Consider the following 17879-nt stretch of genomic DNA (forward strand, 5'->3'; position numbering starts at 1 on the left):
ACACGAAACATAACCAGACCTTAATTATGATTTCCTTTGGGATCTGCGAAGGCCGTTTTGTTCCTGGCGGCAAGGTAATAAGTTTTGCTTTCGTATCTTTCTCAACGAGGTGAGGAAACTTACCTACTTGCGTAAACGGAACAGCGTGGAATACTTATACCCGGATCTACACTGAAATTTTTGGAATTACCATAATAAGGACAAGGGAGCTCGGTGCTATTCCCTCCATCAAAAGTACGCATTCGGCTATTAAAATGATCTTGTTTTGTTTTTGAGCGTTTGCGATATTTTTCTGGATATAAGCCATTTCTTACTGCGCCCTAAGAAGTTGTACACTGCAAAATTCCTTAATAATTAAAACGCTTGCATTGTACATGGTGGTATAACAACGTTGGGTATTAAGATAAGAGCCAAGGCCATGAAACTGTATTTGCAAATTGCGTGTTCTAAGATCGGGATCGGTTTGCCTATTTGTAGGATAGAAAACAGGGAAATTGTACTTAAGACTGGTTAACCCAGCTCTACTGGAATGCGTTACGCTAGCCATCGAGGGAAATGAAACCCAGGAATTGAATTCCAAATGGTGAAGTCAAAACTACACAGCCAAGGAACAAAAGCACGCAATAACACAAGTTCGCTATTGCTGAAATATTTCGCATCGTGGAAAACCCTCGTTTTCCACTGATCCTTTGGGCAACTTCAAGCCCCTACCAATTATATCAGTGTAGCTGTGTCTCATTTATTTTACTGAATTTTACATTTAAAATATCGTGATATTAGGACTTCTTTCATAGTAATTGCCCCCCCCTTCTACTTCTATTCATATTTTTTTCCGGAAAATTCCACGTGATTAACAGCGTCATAAACGTTCATTTATTTGTTTTTATAGGAGCGAGACAATATAGATTTAGAACATTTTAAGCTTATATCCTCTTACCGACATTCTTGACATTCTTACAACCAGCAGAGAAAGAATAATTACGTGACACCTTTCTCAATTCCCACCAAAGCTTCCGTAAGTTCAAATACTAAATGCCGTTAATGAGTGCCCATATTAACGAAAGAAGAGTTAAAATTAATTATCTCTCACTAATGGTAACTTTTAAACGTTTATAGTTAAAATTATGGATATGACCTACTTGGAAGTGCCAGTATGCTTCACATCGTTGAAATCGGTTCAAGATAATTGACCTTTTGATCGCACAGCATTTTCAGTTCGCATCATTAAAGGCAAATTATTTGTCCGCGTAACTTTGTCATAAAATGTTTCAAACAACACGCTCGAGAGAAATCCTTTGACAAGTTCGATTCCATGTAAGCCAGAGAGTTATTAATTACTGGAATAAGTCGTCTCCGTGAGTAAGTAGTTGAGGTAGACAGCTTCGCGAAATTTATAGGTCAGCTGGATGTTACCTATGTGAATATATTATTTATTAAAATATTTTTGTTTGTTTATTTATTTATTTTTGGCTAGTGCAACAAAAGCCTTTGGCTTCCTTGCACTATATGGCTAACAGTAATACTAAACGCAGGTTTAGATCTAAACTAGAAAATTTTTATTTCTAGGTAGTGTATAGCTTTTTCTTTAATCAAGACTGTTTTCTTTAACAGTACGCATAAAGGGAAAAAAATAATTCCCATCGTAGTCTTACAAAAGTGATGAGGAAGCTATTTTATGAGATTTCTCTTTGTGTTCATTAGCGTTCGTTACAAACACCGAGTTAGCTTTGCATTAGCGAAACTCCTTTGTGTAGAAATTAACTGGTCTACAATAAATAAATACATTTTCTGTTTATGCTCCGGGACGACCACACGGTCAGAGGATTAACAAGATCGAAAGAGTACCAGGAACAGCACTATTTAGTAGTCACGAGCTTGAACTGCGTTCACTCAAAACACGTGTACCATGCGCTGGCCACTCGGTACACGTATTTTGCAGGCTCGCTCAAAGTCGGCAACGGCTGATATCAAATAGTGGTGGTTCGCACACTTGTGATCAGTTTGCGTCTGCGAGGAAGAATGGGTCGGCATCGAGATCTTTCCATCTCCGATCGTGAGATGATTGCTGGAGGCAAGAGGTATTCAAGTTGTTCAAATACTGGTGAGGTGCCAGTATTTGAACAACTAACAGTTAACTCCTCCAGTTTTGCGTTATCACGAGTCGACAGTGACTGGCTCAACAGCGGTCGAACAACTTGCCAAAGATCACACTGGACAGCCATGTGTAGTCGCAGCTTGTGGTGGGCATCGTGTGCTTTGTCGTAACACAATAGAGATGCAGTACAGTACCTAGCTAACCACCCAGTACAATGTTCAAGTTGCAAGACTAATATCCACACGGACTATGCGCTGAACATTAGCTTGTACAGGCTATGGAGGCCATGCCCAACCTGCGAAACACAAGAAACTGCACCTTGCACGGGCACATCGGCACAAAACTGGCCCACCAACATGTAGAAATCTGTCACCTGATCTGACGAATTCCGTTTCCAACTCTATCATGCTGATGAGCGTATCCACATTTGAAGAAAGTAAAATGAGGCTTGGCGTCTGCATGCATTATAGTATTCAGCAGGCCGGAAGCGGTGGTGTTATAATTTGGGGACTGTTTTGCGACATGCTCTGGGTCCTGTGATCATTGCTAATCAACGTATCGATAGGAACACCTACCTTCCTATCGTCGCCTACCAAGTTCACCCCTTACTGATGACAGTGTATTTAGAAAACTCTGCAGCTGTCAACAAAATAGCGCACCATGCCACAAAGTCCGGCAGGTTGCTAAACAATATCAGCAACATGGCAGTGAATTCTCGGTCCTCCCCTGGCCGCCCAACTTACTCGATCTCAGTCCAATTGAGCATGTTTGGGACCTACGGGAAAAGACATACGATGTTACGACCATCCACCTGACAGTGTGTTGGCATTACTGGACACATTGTGCAATGCATAGGCAACACTACCACAGGACACTCTACAACAATGTGGAGTCCATGCCAAGACTTTCACGGGCCCCACGAGGTATTAGGTAGGTGTTATTAATGCAAAGCGAACTCATTGTATACCTCGCCTGCACATAAATATTAAAAATATCATCTGTGAGACAAGGAGGGTGGCTCCAGAATTCTTCGTGTTTGACGAACGCATCTATATATTGATGTCGTTCCGGGAATTCTTAAATTCGAAAGCTGCCTTCGCAGAGTTTCTTTTGTTAAACATAAAAAAAAAAAAAAAAAAAAAAATGAAGTGGCGGTACGTTTGCGAAGTAAGGAACATGTGCAAGTACCTTACAAACGATATCATTGCACGCTACGATAGCGATATGAAACAGCGTTGCCATGGAGAGAAATAATTCGAGAAACTCTCTTACAAAAATTCCTGGTCCATGGATTCCCACAAGCAGTTGATATGAGTTATGATGGCTAAATGAATAATGTTGCCAACACAAGCATTACTACCAAGAAAGCCAGCTAAAATTTTGTTACGACAATTACTTTTAACCTATTTTTCGAAGACATGGACACCTATATGTTCTGAAGTGAATATTTTGTCTGGAAATTGGTTTATCAACATCTATTGTTATTGCAAGATTCACTCTGGCGACTTTTTCAAATACATAATTTCGACTGGCATAGTTTTAAGAAGAACTAATGACTGTGTTTATCGCATATCGGAAAGAAGGGGGAGAAGCTATGCGGTTTATCACATTTAAAAACATAAGTTAATTTTGTATGAATTTTGTATGAGTTTCCATAGTGATGCTCAAAAGAAGGAGCATACAATTTATCTAAAGATTTTGCTCTTTTGTATCTGCTACTCTCGTCTAAACTTGTTGGCCAAGTTTAACTGAATTGTTTGTCGTTATTAATATTTGTTTGAAATAATGCTAGATAACAACAAAATACTGTAAACATCTTTGAGCTGCTGTTTGAGTTGGCTTGGCTTCCTGAAGTCAATCCAGCATTATTCTCTCTGGTGGTGACAATAAGAACAGTTCTATCACTGGTTCGTACTTTCTGCTTAACCTAGACCGTTAGCTTTTATATAGATAAAATGGTACATTAGGGCAGCCCGAGAACTAACTCATCTGACTATCTGTATTATGTCCATAAATTGCCTGCGTTCTCTGGCCGGCTTGCCTGCTTTGCTGAATGAAAAACTCCAGTTTTTTTTTTGGGGGGGGGGGGGGGACTGTCCACGCCTGAGATTGATTAACTCAGCCACGGAGCGAAAAAAAGCCCATAAAAGTTCCACGCCTCTTTGAGGAAATTGGAACCAAGCCGTTTTCCACCGGGTACGGAATGGACGGTGGTTATAACCATGGCGCTAGAGCGCGGACGTTTATAGAGATAGATTTTTTATTTATTGTATTAGGCGGTCCCTGTTAACCTTTGGCAATCCCGCCGTGTATATACAAAAGCATTCAAACAAAATCCAGTAAAAATGTTTCTGTTCAAGAATGTATCAGTCAGATCATGGAATGCAAAAAAGGTCTGAGCAGCTTCTCAATCTGCATCCTGGACGTTGCAGCTCAAGGAGATACCATTAGGTTTATTCACTGTCACACAAGACAATCCATAATACATTGCCAGTATACTGTGATGTATTATAAACAGAGTTATGAACATAATATCGCCATGAACAGTGTCTGTAGACATTCTTACCCTAAGGCGCATTTAGGGCTAGAGCCTCAAGCTGCGAACAAATTTAGACTATGTATATAAAGTGCTTAGCATCATAATACACAGCCATTTCTGAATAAACAGAAAATTTTTAAGGTGGCATCGTTTTAGGTTATATCTCATATTGTGAATACCTTCACAACGAGTTGCCATGATATTGCACTACTTCGAATAAGTAACGCTTCACCTAAGGAGAAGACTAGTGTTACTTATTCTCAGATAGGTACCACCACCCAGACAGCACTGTTTCAGGGCTATTTGGCCCTTCGTCAGTGAGTGGGTAGGTACCCAAGTGATGCAATGATGGCAAAAACAGTTATGAAGTATAACTCCACAATATGAGAGATGCCTGATGGTGTATGATGTATTTAGACTAATTAGTAATTGATGTATTTAGACTAATTAGTCTAAATTACTAATTAGTCTAAATATTTTAGACTAATTAGTCTAAATAATTTAGACTAATTAGTCTAAATTACTAATTAGTCTAAATACATTTAGACTAATTAGTAATTGATGTATTTAGACTAATTAGTCTAAATACATTTAGACTAATTAGTCTAAATACATCATACACCATCAGGCATCTCTCATATTGTGGAGTTATACTTCATAACTGTTTTTGCCATCATTGCATCACTTGGGTACCTACCCACTCACTGACGAAGGGCCAAATAGCCCTGAAACAGTGCTGTCTGGGTGGTGGTACCTATCTGAGAATAAGTAACACTAGTCTTCTCCTTAGGTGAAGCGTTACTTATTCGAAGTAGTGCAATATCATGGCAACTCGTTGTGAAGGCATTCACAATATGAGATATAACCTAAAACGATGCCACCTTAAAAATTTTCTGTTTATTCAGAAATGGCTGTGTATTATGATGCTAAGCACTTTATATACATTCTTACCCGTAACACAATAAAACATAACATTCGCTACTTAAGAACCGCCCAAATTACGAAACAGAATACCTCATGCTGTCCACTCTTTAACAATAAGAACCTCTGTCTGCTTCTATGCATCCTATCTTCATAAACAGGATATTCGCGGTCAAAATATATAAACATAGCCACTTGATATTTAATACTGTCAAAATTTTTTCACGAACACTTCATCTATCACAATCTGGATAAACAAATTATTCAAATAACAAATAGTGAGAGAGAATATACATAAACAAAATTCATTCATTTAATGAACTGCTTTAATTCCTTCTTCCTAGGGCATACTGATAAGTTAATAAACATCAGTTAATGAACAGTCAGTTTCGGCGGATGTGCAGTACTTCCTTATTGTCCTGAAGGTGTCAAGGACAGAAAACTGTAACTAGAAGTGACAGCAAGGCTAAGGCAGTCACATTTGAATACCATTTGTAGTTGTGGCATGAACAGAAGCTGCTTCCGGATCCGAACTTCAGTATCTTTGCATTGTAAAGAAAGGTGTTTATCCTGTTAGCACAACGAAAAGAATATTTTCATAAAAGGCTTTTGAGATCCAGTTTGAAAAAAATTAAGTGGAACAATTTGCTATTCAGATTTGTGCAACATTGTTCTGACATGAGAAACTGTGCCATCTAGGATGTTGCGTAACTGTTTGCAAGTACTGCAGATGGTATACGGTATTTTTCTTTTTAAAAATACAGCTTTCTGTTCGTGCATTCTGCGAAATTAAATAATTTACTGACTGGTTGTTAGATCTTTTCTACTTCTCATGCATACACTTCTTAAAGATAGAGAGCTTCGCTTAAAGGGGTAAACGTATCTAACCAAATGTTACAGCTGCCGTATGATTTTAGAAATTAATTACAGATGAATAAAAGCGATACAACGTATGCGTCGAAATACTGTTTGTGTATCTGCGGGCACTAAGAAAAGCATACGTCAAAAATCTTGATTAGTAGGAAGACAGATCCTTCGAGTCTTCAACTTTGATGAGGTTTAAAATGTAATCCATATCAATGAATTGAAATGACACTGTAGTTTTGAACTGAAATGTTTAAAAGTAAAATAGTCGGAGGAATAGAAAGCAAATAAAAATGTGCATAAACCTACGTCTTTCTTTAAAGGAATTTTGGATTTCATGTTATATTAGCAAACAGCTATATACGTCAAAAAATTCTCTTTAATCCTTAGAATAAGGCATCTTAAAACACAACGGACCTACAGACATTAAACTGCTTTAACGAGTTTTAATTCTGAGAATGGGCCACCGAGTAAAATTGCTGCTTATTAGAGAACTATCAGTCCATTAGTTTTATGTGCTACTTAAATTAGTCTTCAAATCATTTCCAACAGCCAAGATGTTTGTCCTTCGATGATAATTTCTCTCGACAATGAAGATAAGCTTCAAGCTTTGTTCTTCATTCAAAAACCAGTAAAGGTTGATGATTAACTAAACTTGAATCTAGCCGGCAAGAACCAGGAAGGGCCACAGATGATGTATGAATAATTAGTACCGCTAATAAGCATGTAATAATGATATGCGGGGATTTCATCGCGAGATACAGATGCTAGCTGAAGAATTTTAGGAGTGCTACTACACAATGTTATCTGCCCTAACAGAAACAATACATCGTAACTAATAAAGCCAATAAAGGAAGGGAGGGCTGACATCATTAACACTGTGGTTCAGGAAAAACACACCACGTCCAAATCGTTTTCATGCAAACATGGATATCTGCTCATGTTTAAAGAAACAAGGGGGTTAAGTAGGCGTGAAAGTGAGTATTTAAAATAACAGCATAATTCTCAGTTACCGAGAACTGTGCTGTTACTGACTTTAATGATTCATTAAAATATAAGTGAACGTAAATATTCACACTTTGCTTTTGGCCCATTTTTTTAAAATCCACTAAACTACAGGTCTTTCTAACTCCAACAATCTCTTTACTTCCGCAGATTTTTTCACTCATTTCTCTTTCCGTTCAGGATTTTCCCGTTTATTTTATAAAAGAAATATCTTTTATAAAATAAACAAAAAAATTACTTTATATACATATATCTTTTTTAAAAACAAAATTGAAGTATTCTTTCTCTATTCAGTGCCCTCAAACAATAGCTTGATATTAATTTATTTTTGTTATTACTTTTAAATCACGCCTTATTGATAGGTGCATATCAAGGAGGTAACTGCAATTCTTACTAGTCAGGAACTCACTTCCTGGACACACGCTTCCTTACTCTTGCTAAGAGCCATGGTGACAATAGTTCGGAACTGGAAACTAGAGCAACGACAACTTCGACTCCACCCAGTCCTTAAAATTTACAGCTGACCCTTGGGGGGTGTTTTATTAAGGGATCCTGCATTGCATGTTGAGATTTAAATAAGTGAACTCTTTTTTTTTTTGCATTGGCAAGATATTGCTGAAGATAATTATGATGGTAACGCATTTAAAGCTAAAAATATCTAAGATAAGCGCATAACGAATTTGATAGAACTTTAACAGGTTAATAGGCCCATAAAATTTATAATTTTTGAATAATTTTGAGGTCAGTGAACGTAAAACCAATTAGCAATGCCACACCCCCATTAAGAGCAAAGAATTAAACAGACATCGGAAGTAAACAAGAACTTAAAGAACAATGATTTTCTTGGATGGCTCGTTTGGAAAGTTACTTTAGGATAAATGAAAAATTCCTTGTGTTAAGAGGAGTCAATGATTGGCTGCAAAGAGTCCATATTTGTATTCAGGACAAAAACTGAATATTATCTTTGACCGACATAGTGTCTCGGCTTTTTCCGCTATTTTTCTCACCCTCAAAGCAATGGTGGCCTCGATTTCTTGGTTGCATCGAGAATAACTACCAGCTAATGTTTTGTTTTTTGTAACGAGTGGAGTAATAGTCGATCAACTCGGCTGATACACATCAGTAATGGGTTCTAAGAAAACCTACCGGCCGAACCGCTACAAAGCAATCAAAGGTATCCTTTGATGCAAATAAACTTGGAAGTTGAATACCTGTGGGCGAAATGCTAATTTTAATAACGAATATTTCTGTTGTTTATTAAACAGGTAACTGAGCTGGTTGGTCGGTTGGCAAGATTGCGCAAAAGCAACTATGGCCACGGAGCATCTCATTGTAAAGCATTTCGTACAAATTGCGCATGTTCTGAAGGTGTTTGTTTGTTTATTCTGCGCCGGATGAAAACTGGAATTTACTGCTTTACGGGTCCCGAACGCGGGTAATACCTTTTTTTGCATAGTCAGAGATTGGCCAACCCAATGCCAAAATATGTAGGAAAAGTTACTCCGATCATCGAATAAATCTAATAGTTTTTTCAACTTAATATGCAGGAACTTCTCCCACATCCTGTCAAAAATGTAAGGTAAAAGCATAAACGAGGGTGGCTGCTTTGACGTTTTTTTAGGAAATCGAATGTTTTGTTCATATCACTCGAATTCAATTGTATTAGATTCAATTGAATTAGATTTGCATAGGTTAGTTGGGATCAGTTGTTTTCTATAAGCACCGAGATAAATTCAGCGGTACGCCATTGTAATTAATTTATTTCTTTATTATGGATGATTAACGGAATAATATCGTATAATGCGTATATTTCGACTGGATATGATACTGACTTAAGTAATAGTGACATACAAATAACAATGGCCCCAAAGCTTTATCTAAAGCTGTTTCATAAAGCTACTACTTGATAACAAAAAAAAAAAAAAAAAAGGGAAGAAAACCCTGTGAGGAGATCTTATCTCCGAGTATGAAATATACAGTCGGAGGAATTCTTAAAGACCTCTTCGATAGGATGCGCCCAACTAATTTCAGCTAATTACAGCAAGAAAAGAAAGCGGTCTCATTAAGTTTTGTGAGCCATTTAAGCGACTTCATATCCTCTTTTTCCACACTGGTGAAGTGATACAGTCACTATCTGCTATAGTCACAATATAGAAACGGAGAGGAAGGGTGTTTTCAGTCCGGAAAATGATCTCCGAGAAGTCGCTTTAATCGCAAGAGTATAGATTGCAGCAAGAAGCTACAAAATGTCTGCAGTCAAAAATTATCAACGCCACGGCATGTTCCTGTCACTTGGTTTGGTGATATCTTTCACGAAGTATGTCAAGCGAAAAATTGTAATAAACGCACAAATGATAATTAGATGAAGAGAGCGTTGCCAACACATTTAAGGCGAAACCCTGTTTTTTGTTTTTTTTTTACTAAATATAAACCACAAAAGCAATGCTTTCGACGTTATTCCAATTTACTCTTTCTCGGATATACAATTCAGGGAAAAAGTAAATCGAAATAACGAACTGAAATCATCCCCCGACCCCTCCCATGTATATGTCCAATGGCAAAAAAATGATTCATGGCTTCTCTCAAATACATATTTCTAACATATCCTTTTCAATAAACATAATAACTAATCAATTCAATATTTTCTCTGATATTGTTCATCCAAAATAACTTGGGCGTTGATGAACAATAATAACAATATTTTTAAAGATCCTTGCGAACATATTTTCTTGTTAGGACTGTTCAGCCGAACCAGGATATATGTATTATTCAGTTCATTTAGGCGGAATTATGTTTTAACAGATTCCACAATTCTTCATTGACGTATGATATGGCATGATTACCACAAAACCGCATCTGTGAGTAGGGAAGTAACTCCACTACTTCTTGTAATCATCTCCCACCTCTCATACTGGTTGATTAATTCTAATAAGGGCCACTACGCGTCTTTTAATTGTGAAATGTCCAAAGGCCGATTTGTATGTGGGGTGGCCGAATAAGCGCTGCTTTCTCCTCCTGAAATAGACTAACTACAGCCACGCTTGAAGAGACCAAAAGAATTCACCCAGTAGCAGATGAGAATCGGACGAGGCCCTTTTCAAACAAGTGATTATTGGAATAATCTCGATATTCCACGAGACACAGTGGTACCGTGAAAACCCAAATTTCTAAAAATACAGCAGTGTCTGTCAGTTTTGCTCCATTTTTCTGCAAACCAAGAACAAATGAAGCAAAAACCAAATGCAGTCAGTAATTTCTTACGTTTATTTGCTTTTTCTTTTATACATCCTCTCCATTATCTTGCTTTCATCATGAACATCCTCAACAGTTACCATACCTGTTAGGTCGAAAATTATGAAACCGCTCTATAAGAATCTTGCGAAGATCATCAACGAGCAAACCTTTGCTAACATTTCAATAATGACCTTACAAACCTAGGAGCAGGAAGTAAAACGCACAGTTTGGTGTGAAAGAATTAAAACAATAAAGTCTATTATGATGCCATTTAGCTTTCGCCAATATCATTAACACCGCGATCTAGGTCAGGTGGGCCACACAAAAGTTTTCTCATTGTAATTCATTCAACTCCTCTGCCTTGACAATTTGCCATGTATATCACGTGGAGGCTATTATCTGGAGATCATTAAGTGAACCAGCTTCCGCCGTTTTAAAAAGTGAACAACAAATTTTTGATAAAACAATACTTGACACTACCAAGGCCAGTAAGAGCAGGGTTTCCTCTACAGATGTTAGGTGCTATCCGACACGCTTGGTTTCAGATGGTTATTCATGCCGTTCACTTCTTTACTTTCTTTTTCTTCTTTTTCAGGAGTCGTCCCTTCTCTCTGCACAGAGAGGGTAAGTAAAATGATTTTATGAATTCTATATATATATATATATATTATCAGCAAAGTTTAAAAAAAATGGATAAACACAGAATTAACACCAACGCTACATCGATTAAGAGCAGAAAACATTTTTGTTTGATGGTGAAAAAAAAAAAACAAAAAACACCTTACTACACAACAGTAGGAGTCTTTCTTTTGTGAAAGTGTGTTCTGTAACTTTTTAAAAATTTTAAAACTAATTAGATGAGTTAAAGTTATACGCATCTAACGATCCTAATTTTTTTTACATAAAGTGAATTGCTGCAATTGACGGATGAATTAATTAAGTTTTCATTATATTGAAGTGAAAAACAATCTACTGCTTGTCAAAACGTGTTAAATATTTCCCAATTGTGATGTAATTTTATGGTATTTTGTGTGAATTCAGTTCGTTTAGACTTTAACTTGACGTGTTCAGTTTTATTCTCATACATTATGCTTTAAACATGGTCTCGGGATCGACCCTGTTTTGCAACAATACCATTCTGGTACCACAAACATTACATCGCACTAATTTTTACTTTGCTTAAAATTATGCAGCTAAGTGGAGTTTACAAAACCAAAAGTTTTTGATAACGAATAAATGAATGAATAAATGAAAAAAAAAAAACATATTGCGTAACCAATAGTAACTATAAGCACGTTGAGAGTGACTGAAGCACTTGGATATAAAGAAACTACCGCTTCTAACTTCATAAAACTGCTCCAGTATTTTATCACCCCTGACGGCTGGTGCCCAGATACGGTCACTCATGTACCTGCCCGGCAACCCAAAGGTCGCGGGTTCGATTCGCGCCTCGGGCTTGGATCAAAGTACTGCAAAAACCTTGGGAGGTGCAATATGGCCACAGAAGCCGATGCGCCAACAACTACCAAATCAAAAAAAAAAAAAAAAAAAAAAAAAACGGTCACTCATGCCAACACAGTCCTAGGTAGTAATTCCATTAGCATCATGAGTGTGAATCTTTATTACAATGTGTGCTCTGGTCCCACCATTCATACCTTTGTGGCATTGAATACCTATTATCCACAAGATCCTTAAGGTATTCTTCATTTTCCTCGTTGAAAGCATTCCCTCCGGGTACTGCAACATCGCAGTTGTAGCAGTCCTACAGAAATACGCTTGCTCAGCGCATCCTCTCGAGCTCAACAGGATTAAGATAAGGATAGCAAGATAGCCAATCCATAAACTTGATATCCTCCTTGTTTATTTTGTTGTCAGCGAGTCGATTAAGATGTTTTGCTGATCCTAGTTCCTAGGATGGGATTTTCCATGAGATAGGTCTCCATAGTTAGAGAAGTTAGTTCACTTCTCCCTACTTTATTCTTGCTTTACGTCTTCTCACTTCTAACTATTGGAGAGTCCCTCTGTTGATTCTTCTCTATTCTATTCATTTACCTCCCCAGATCCCAAACTTCTCCCTCTGTATTCCTCTTTTTCCACTTCATTCTCTTTTTCGGGCACTCTCAGGTGTTATGCCCTGGGCTTGCCCAGCAGGAGATAATTGATCCTGGCCGCCTCCACGTGGCGGGGATGAGACGTAGTGACCAGGTGTTACTGCTTCTTACCTGCTAAGAGCCAGGCACCGGCCGATAACATAACAACAGAACACATCATAACACTTACACGTCCAACACACTACATACAATTGGCCGGTTTTGGCATAAGCTTCAACACAAGAAGTACAATAGCGGCTTATGGGGGAAACCCTGGGATCCGATACAACAACACATGAATATCCCTGAATATCCCCTGTCAGCGAGTCCTACGCTTTAAGGTAGGTCGCCAACGTCCACGAAAAAAATTCTTTCGCCGTGTTGTACGGCATATGGGACATTTTGGTCTCACAATCATACTTCTATACCTTTTACCTGTTGGTGATCCATCCGTTCCTGATGGCGTAGAAGTCTGCGCAACCGAATTACCGATCTTCCCTCTGCTTTCCCAAAACGTCAGTGTACCTGACCAAGTTAATTCATTCCGGTCCGCAACAGATTATGTCTCAATAGCTTTCAAGCTGAACCTTAATTGGGTTCCATTGTTCCATCAGGAGAACGTTCAGTGGCGATTTTCCGTCATTGGAAATGATTGTTCTATGAGTAAACCCCCTCCTTGTCGAAGACAAATTGGTGTATTCTGATTTGATATTAGTCTTTCCACAGCAGAGAATTTGCATTGTAGACAAGTAACATTAAGACGTCAGGTTTAACAAGCAGGCGTCTTCTTGTTTCCGAAAGTGATGGTCATCACTTAAAAAAAAAAAAAAAAAAAAACCAAATATTACATTAGTTTCATCTGAGAATAACCTCCTCTCTGATCAGTTTTCCATCTTTGCTGGACGAAAATCCCGTTTCCGGAGGGGGGGGGGGGGAAGGACCTTGCTATCCTTGCCTGAGACAGACTGGCCTTGTGAAACACCTTGCGAAAAAGCCCACAAAACTTCACTGACAGTATTCCAATTCACGTCTTTTCTACTCAGGGTGGTGATGGGGAGGATGGTGATTATTATAACCATTGTGGTACACGTAACAAATGAGGGCTTTTAGTCTTAGTGCTATTGCTCTGCTAGATTCAATTATACAATCTGCTGATGACACTTTGTGCCGCGTCATGTTGTTTTTTATGACCCTCCAGTCTACACTACCAGTGGTCTTTCAAGAAGCAAATCAAGTTAAATAAAGTTGGGGGCGCAGAAGGCAATGAGTTATAAACGATGAACTGACCATCTCCTACTTAATTTGGGAAAATGAAACGGCGCGCTGCGAGGCAGCGCATCCCATAACGGTTACATGAGTGATACTGGTAGCTACAATGCTAATTTGCATGTTGTGCCGATTTTTAGTGTAATAATCATTCTTCTCTGTGATATATGTAGCTACTGTAATATTTAAGACTGCAATAGATGTTGTACTTCTACGATGTATTATTTTTATACACACGGTTATGTGAATAAAAATGCAGCAATTGTCGATATACGGTATCCACTACAATCTATATTAGTGATGGGCAAAACAAATCATTTGACTGACTCGGCTGTGCAAACGAATGCTGAAGGCTCTCCCCCCCCCCCCCCGCCCCAGGACATCAGTCATCATGGTATCAGTACTCAAAAAGTGAGGAATTCAACTAAATCACTGATTTGAGTCATCCGATGTCGGGGATAATCAATACTCAACTGGCCTGAGGGAAATGGCAAGTAACTTTATGGACTTTTTGATTTGATGCCTTGTGCTCAGAGGGGGCACTGTTCGTTGCGCCCTTGTCAGTGATCGAAATGGAAAATTTTACGAAACGGAATGCTTTTTAATAAAATCTGTTATTTTTAATAATCAACTACATACATAGCGTTGCCGATATACAATGTATGTGGTGAGTTGGAACGGGGCGTTCTGGTTCATTCCGAGCTTGAACTTTGGGAATCTAGTTTGGTATTTCCAAGAGTGGATTCAATCTTCGTGTTTTTTTTTTGGGTAGGGTTAAGAGTAAAAATAATTAAGGGTAAACAAAACATTTCGAAAATAAAATATATCCTAAAATAAAGTAAAAATACAAATACTTTAAACGTTATGGCAATGAATGAATTGATCTTTACAAATGGGAAAGTGCAGCATAATTTTCCATTATCTATTCTCCTCAGTCCTGTGTATTGCTTGCATTGATTCCACATTTTATTTCAATGCGATAACTGGAGAACTAGTCGGCTGTCGATATTGGTGCAAAGACAGGTGGCTATGGCTCTGCTCGAGTTATCAGATTATTGGGTTAATCTTTAGAATATCAGGAGCAATCCTATAGATCTTTGCAACTACAAATGATGGATAGGTCTAGCTCCACCCACTGGTTCACCGTGATCGAAAGATCTAGTCCTGTGGGGTAATTTTCAGAATTTTTCGATGAATGTGTGAAAGGCTGTATATTAAAGGTTACAGGCGAGTGGTTGTTTTTTAATAGATTCATTTTAGTTTAGTCAAAAAAGGTTGTGTTATGTTACGCCACTAATTCGGTACGGATTCAAGTAAGAAACTGTGGCTGTAGACAATACTACGGCATAGAATATTCTTCATTTTAAGGAAGGCTGCACGTGCTTGCTCAATTCTTGAGCGTACCTCAACAGAATGGTCCCGGTCCTCGCTCAACGTACATCCAAAATAGTGATAATTTTTAACCCTTTCAATTTCTTTATTATTAATTGTAATTTTTCCTTCGCACTTTCTTATTGATCACCACAAGTTTTGTTCCGTACATACAAGTCTATCATACATACAATTAAATTAATCAACACAAGAGTTACCCAACTTTCGAGCATTTTAGAAAGTATAGGCACGAATGTATTAAATATTGGCGAACGCGCAAAATCTATAAGTTAAGAAACTCCCAGGTCTGAATTTTAATTCGGTTCTCTTGAACCTGCCGAACTTATTTTTAACAACATCATTTGAGGCAACAGAAGATGCGAAGTGCTCACACAGAAGTCAGAAAAGGAATTTCAAAAGACACGTAAAATATAAACAGCAGTTAACAGATGCTAATATGACGTGACCCTTAGTCTACCTACACCGTGCTAAGACGTCCCACTGACATCGTGTGCGAAAGCCTGAGCTGCTCCTCCTGCTAGACAAGGACCGCTAATCCTAATCCACACCCGCACGTTTTCTGCCTCGCCTAGTTTGGAAGGTTACTTCCTTTCCCTTCAGCCGAGATGTAGAAGAGGCGTTGTGCGAAGGACGCGTGCATGACGAGTGCCGAGTACCTTTCTGGTAAAACAAAAAACTAGTCCTTCAAAGTAAACACCAGTGCAAAAAAAAGTCCGAGCTCAACGCAAATATGTTGAAAGATCTCGGTATTATTATTGAAATTGCTCAAGAAGTAAAATCCACCTAATTATCGAAGTGCGCATGTCAATATATTTACTTGAAGCTGCTGAATAAAAGAAGATTCATTGCTGATATAAACGACAGTTACTTGGCAATGTTGGCAGGCTATCAATATATTCATTGTCATCTACATACAGAGCTCGAAATCGTAGTTTGAAGGAACGTGAATGTGTGGGTGGTGAGAGGGGTGGGTTGCCTTAATTGGCAAAGTGCCAATTGTTAAAATAAGTCAACGTTTTTATCGATGAAAAGTCTTTTCAAAAGTTTTTAATGAAATAAAAAATGTTGGCCTGTCATTAAATCGGTGTCTTTAGATTGCACGAACGAAGATTCCGACTGTAATCGGTGTTGACATAAGTTAATATGGATTACAATCTTCTTTTACAGATCTGAAAGCACCAGGTTAATTGCATTTTTATGCCGAGCTGGGAGATGAAAGAAATGGGTGATATATCACGTCTGATGATTATGAATTGTTCCACCTTATTTATTAACAATATAAGCGCACATTTAGCAGATTGTTGCATTGTTAAACAAAACACTGAAGATATTTGAAAAAAAAAGTGTATTACAGTACCTGAGAAGCCACTTAAGGTTTAGTACTGTGAACGAATAATCCCACGTGTAAGCCAGCAATGGAGAATAAAGTGGCGAAGAGTGGAAAATGTTCAGAGAGAAACTGTACTTGTTGTGACTGGCTGCGAATGTGTTGCGTAAATTCTAGCCCCTCAAGGTAAAACGCCTAAAGTGGCTTATAGATTTTGATTAGCTGGGATTCGTCAATTTAAGTGATAACATCCACGAAGGATCATTGGAAGTGAGGATGAGGTCATCTCTGGACGTGCTGCTTGCAATGTTTCAGGTTGTATCCAACTACAACAAAGCCTTACTGTCTGCCAGATGTGTTGTTGGTTGTCTACCTGTGGAAAATTTCATTTGGGGCACCTGATAGCAAAGTGGCCAGAAGCAACTAAACAACAGAACGACAAATGCACTGTACAAACCTAGCACTACACTCACTTCTGGAAATTTTACAGAGTTCTGTATTCATCACAGTTTACTATGGCGAAGTTTCATCAAGCGTTCAGAAGACGTCCTATCTAGGACATTTCCATTGGGCACTTGATGATTGTGAAGAGGATGGGCCGAGAGGGATGGTAAATCTTCCTGTGTTTCTATACCTGTTGGGGTTATAGTCATGCTTCTTGATAAGCACATATATGTAAATCGTGAGGAGATGGTTAACCTCTGCATTCATCCATGCTTTGGAAAAACCATTGGGAATGAAATCAGTAAAGTGCAGAGGATGTCCAGTGTCGAAAGGTTAGGCTTTGGTTGTGACTGATTCAGGACTTTTAGCATTTATAGGTTATCGTCGTGTCATCGGTGAGAATCAAGTGGGCGGCAAGCGACATGGCCAGTAATCACGAAAGCTGCGAGAAGAACAAAAAATTTTAGCAGGGGCGAATGAAATAATTACTAGAATCGCATTAAGAGGATTAGCGGGAAAACATTCAAAACCTTCCATATTTTACAAAATCTTAAGTAAAGGGGTGCTTCTGAGATTATATAATATAATACCAGAAGCTAATACTACAAGTATTTCGAAACCTGTAAGATGCATAACCGAATTAAGTAAACTGGGGTGAGGATACTTTTTCCTTCATTTCACCAAAGTATGACAAAGTGCCAA

The 17879-nt window shown here is 38.3% G+C and overlaps 1 protein-coding gene across 1 annotated transcript in view; it reads left to right on the top strand.

Moving 5' to 3' along the window:
* The window catches only part of LOC150088226 (uncharacterized), a 71459-nt gene that overhangs the window by 36217 nt on the left and 17363 nt on the right, over nucleotides 1-17879 (top strand). Inside the window, exon 3 of the mRNA XM_090369396.1 lies at nucleotides 11254-11282. Coding sequence (XP_090225522.1) covers nucleotides 11254-11282 — 29 coding nt within the window. The remainder of the gene's footprint in view (nucleotides 1-11253; nucleotides 11283-17879) is intronic.

This window comes from Mastigoproctus giganteus, chromosome 3 (genome assembly GCF_048544385.1).
Source record: "Mastigoproctus giganteus isolate SK-2022 chromosome 3, ASM4854438v1, whole genome shotgun sequence".
NCBI lineage: Eukaryota > Metazoa > Arthropoda > Arachnida > Uropygi > Thelyphonidae > Mastigoproctus > Mastigoproctus giganteus.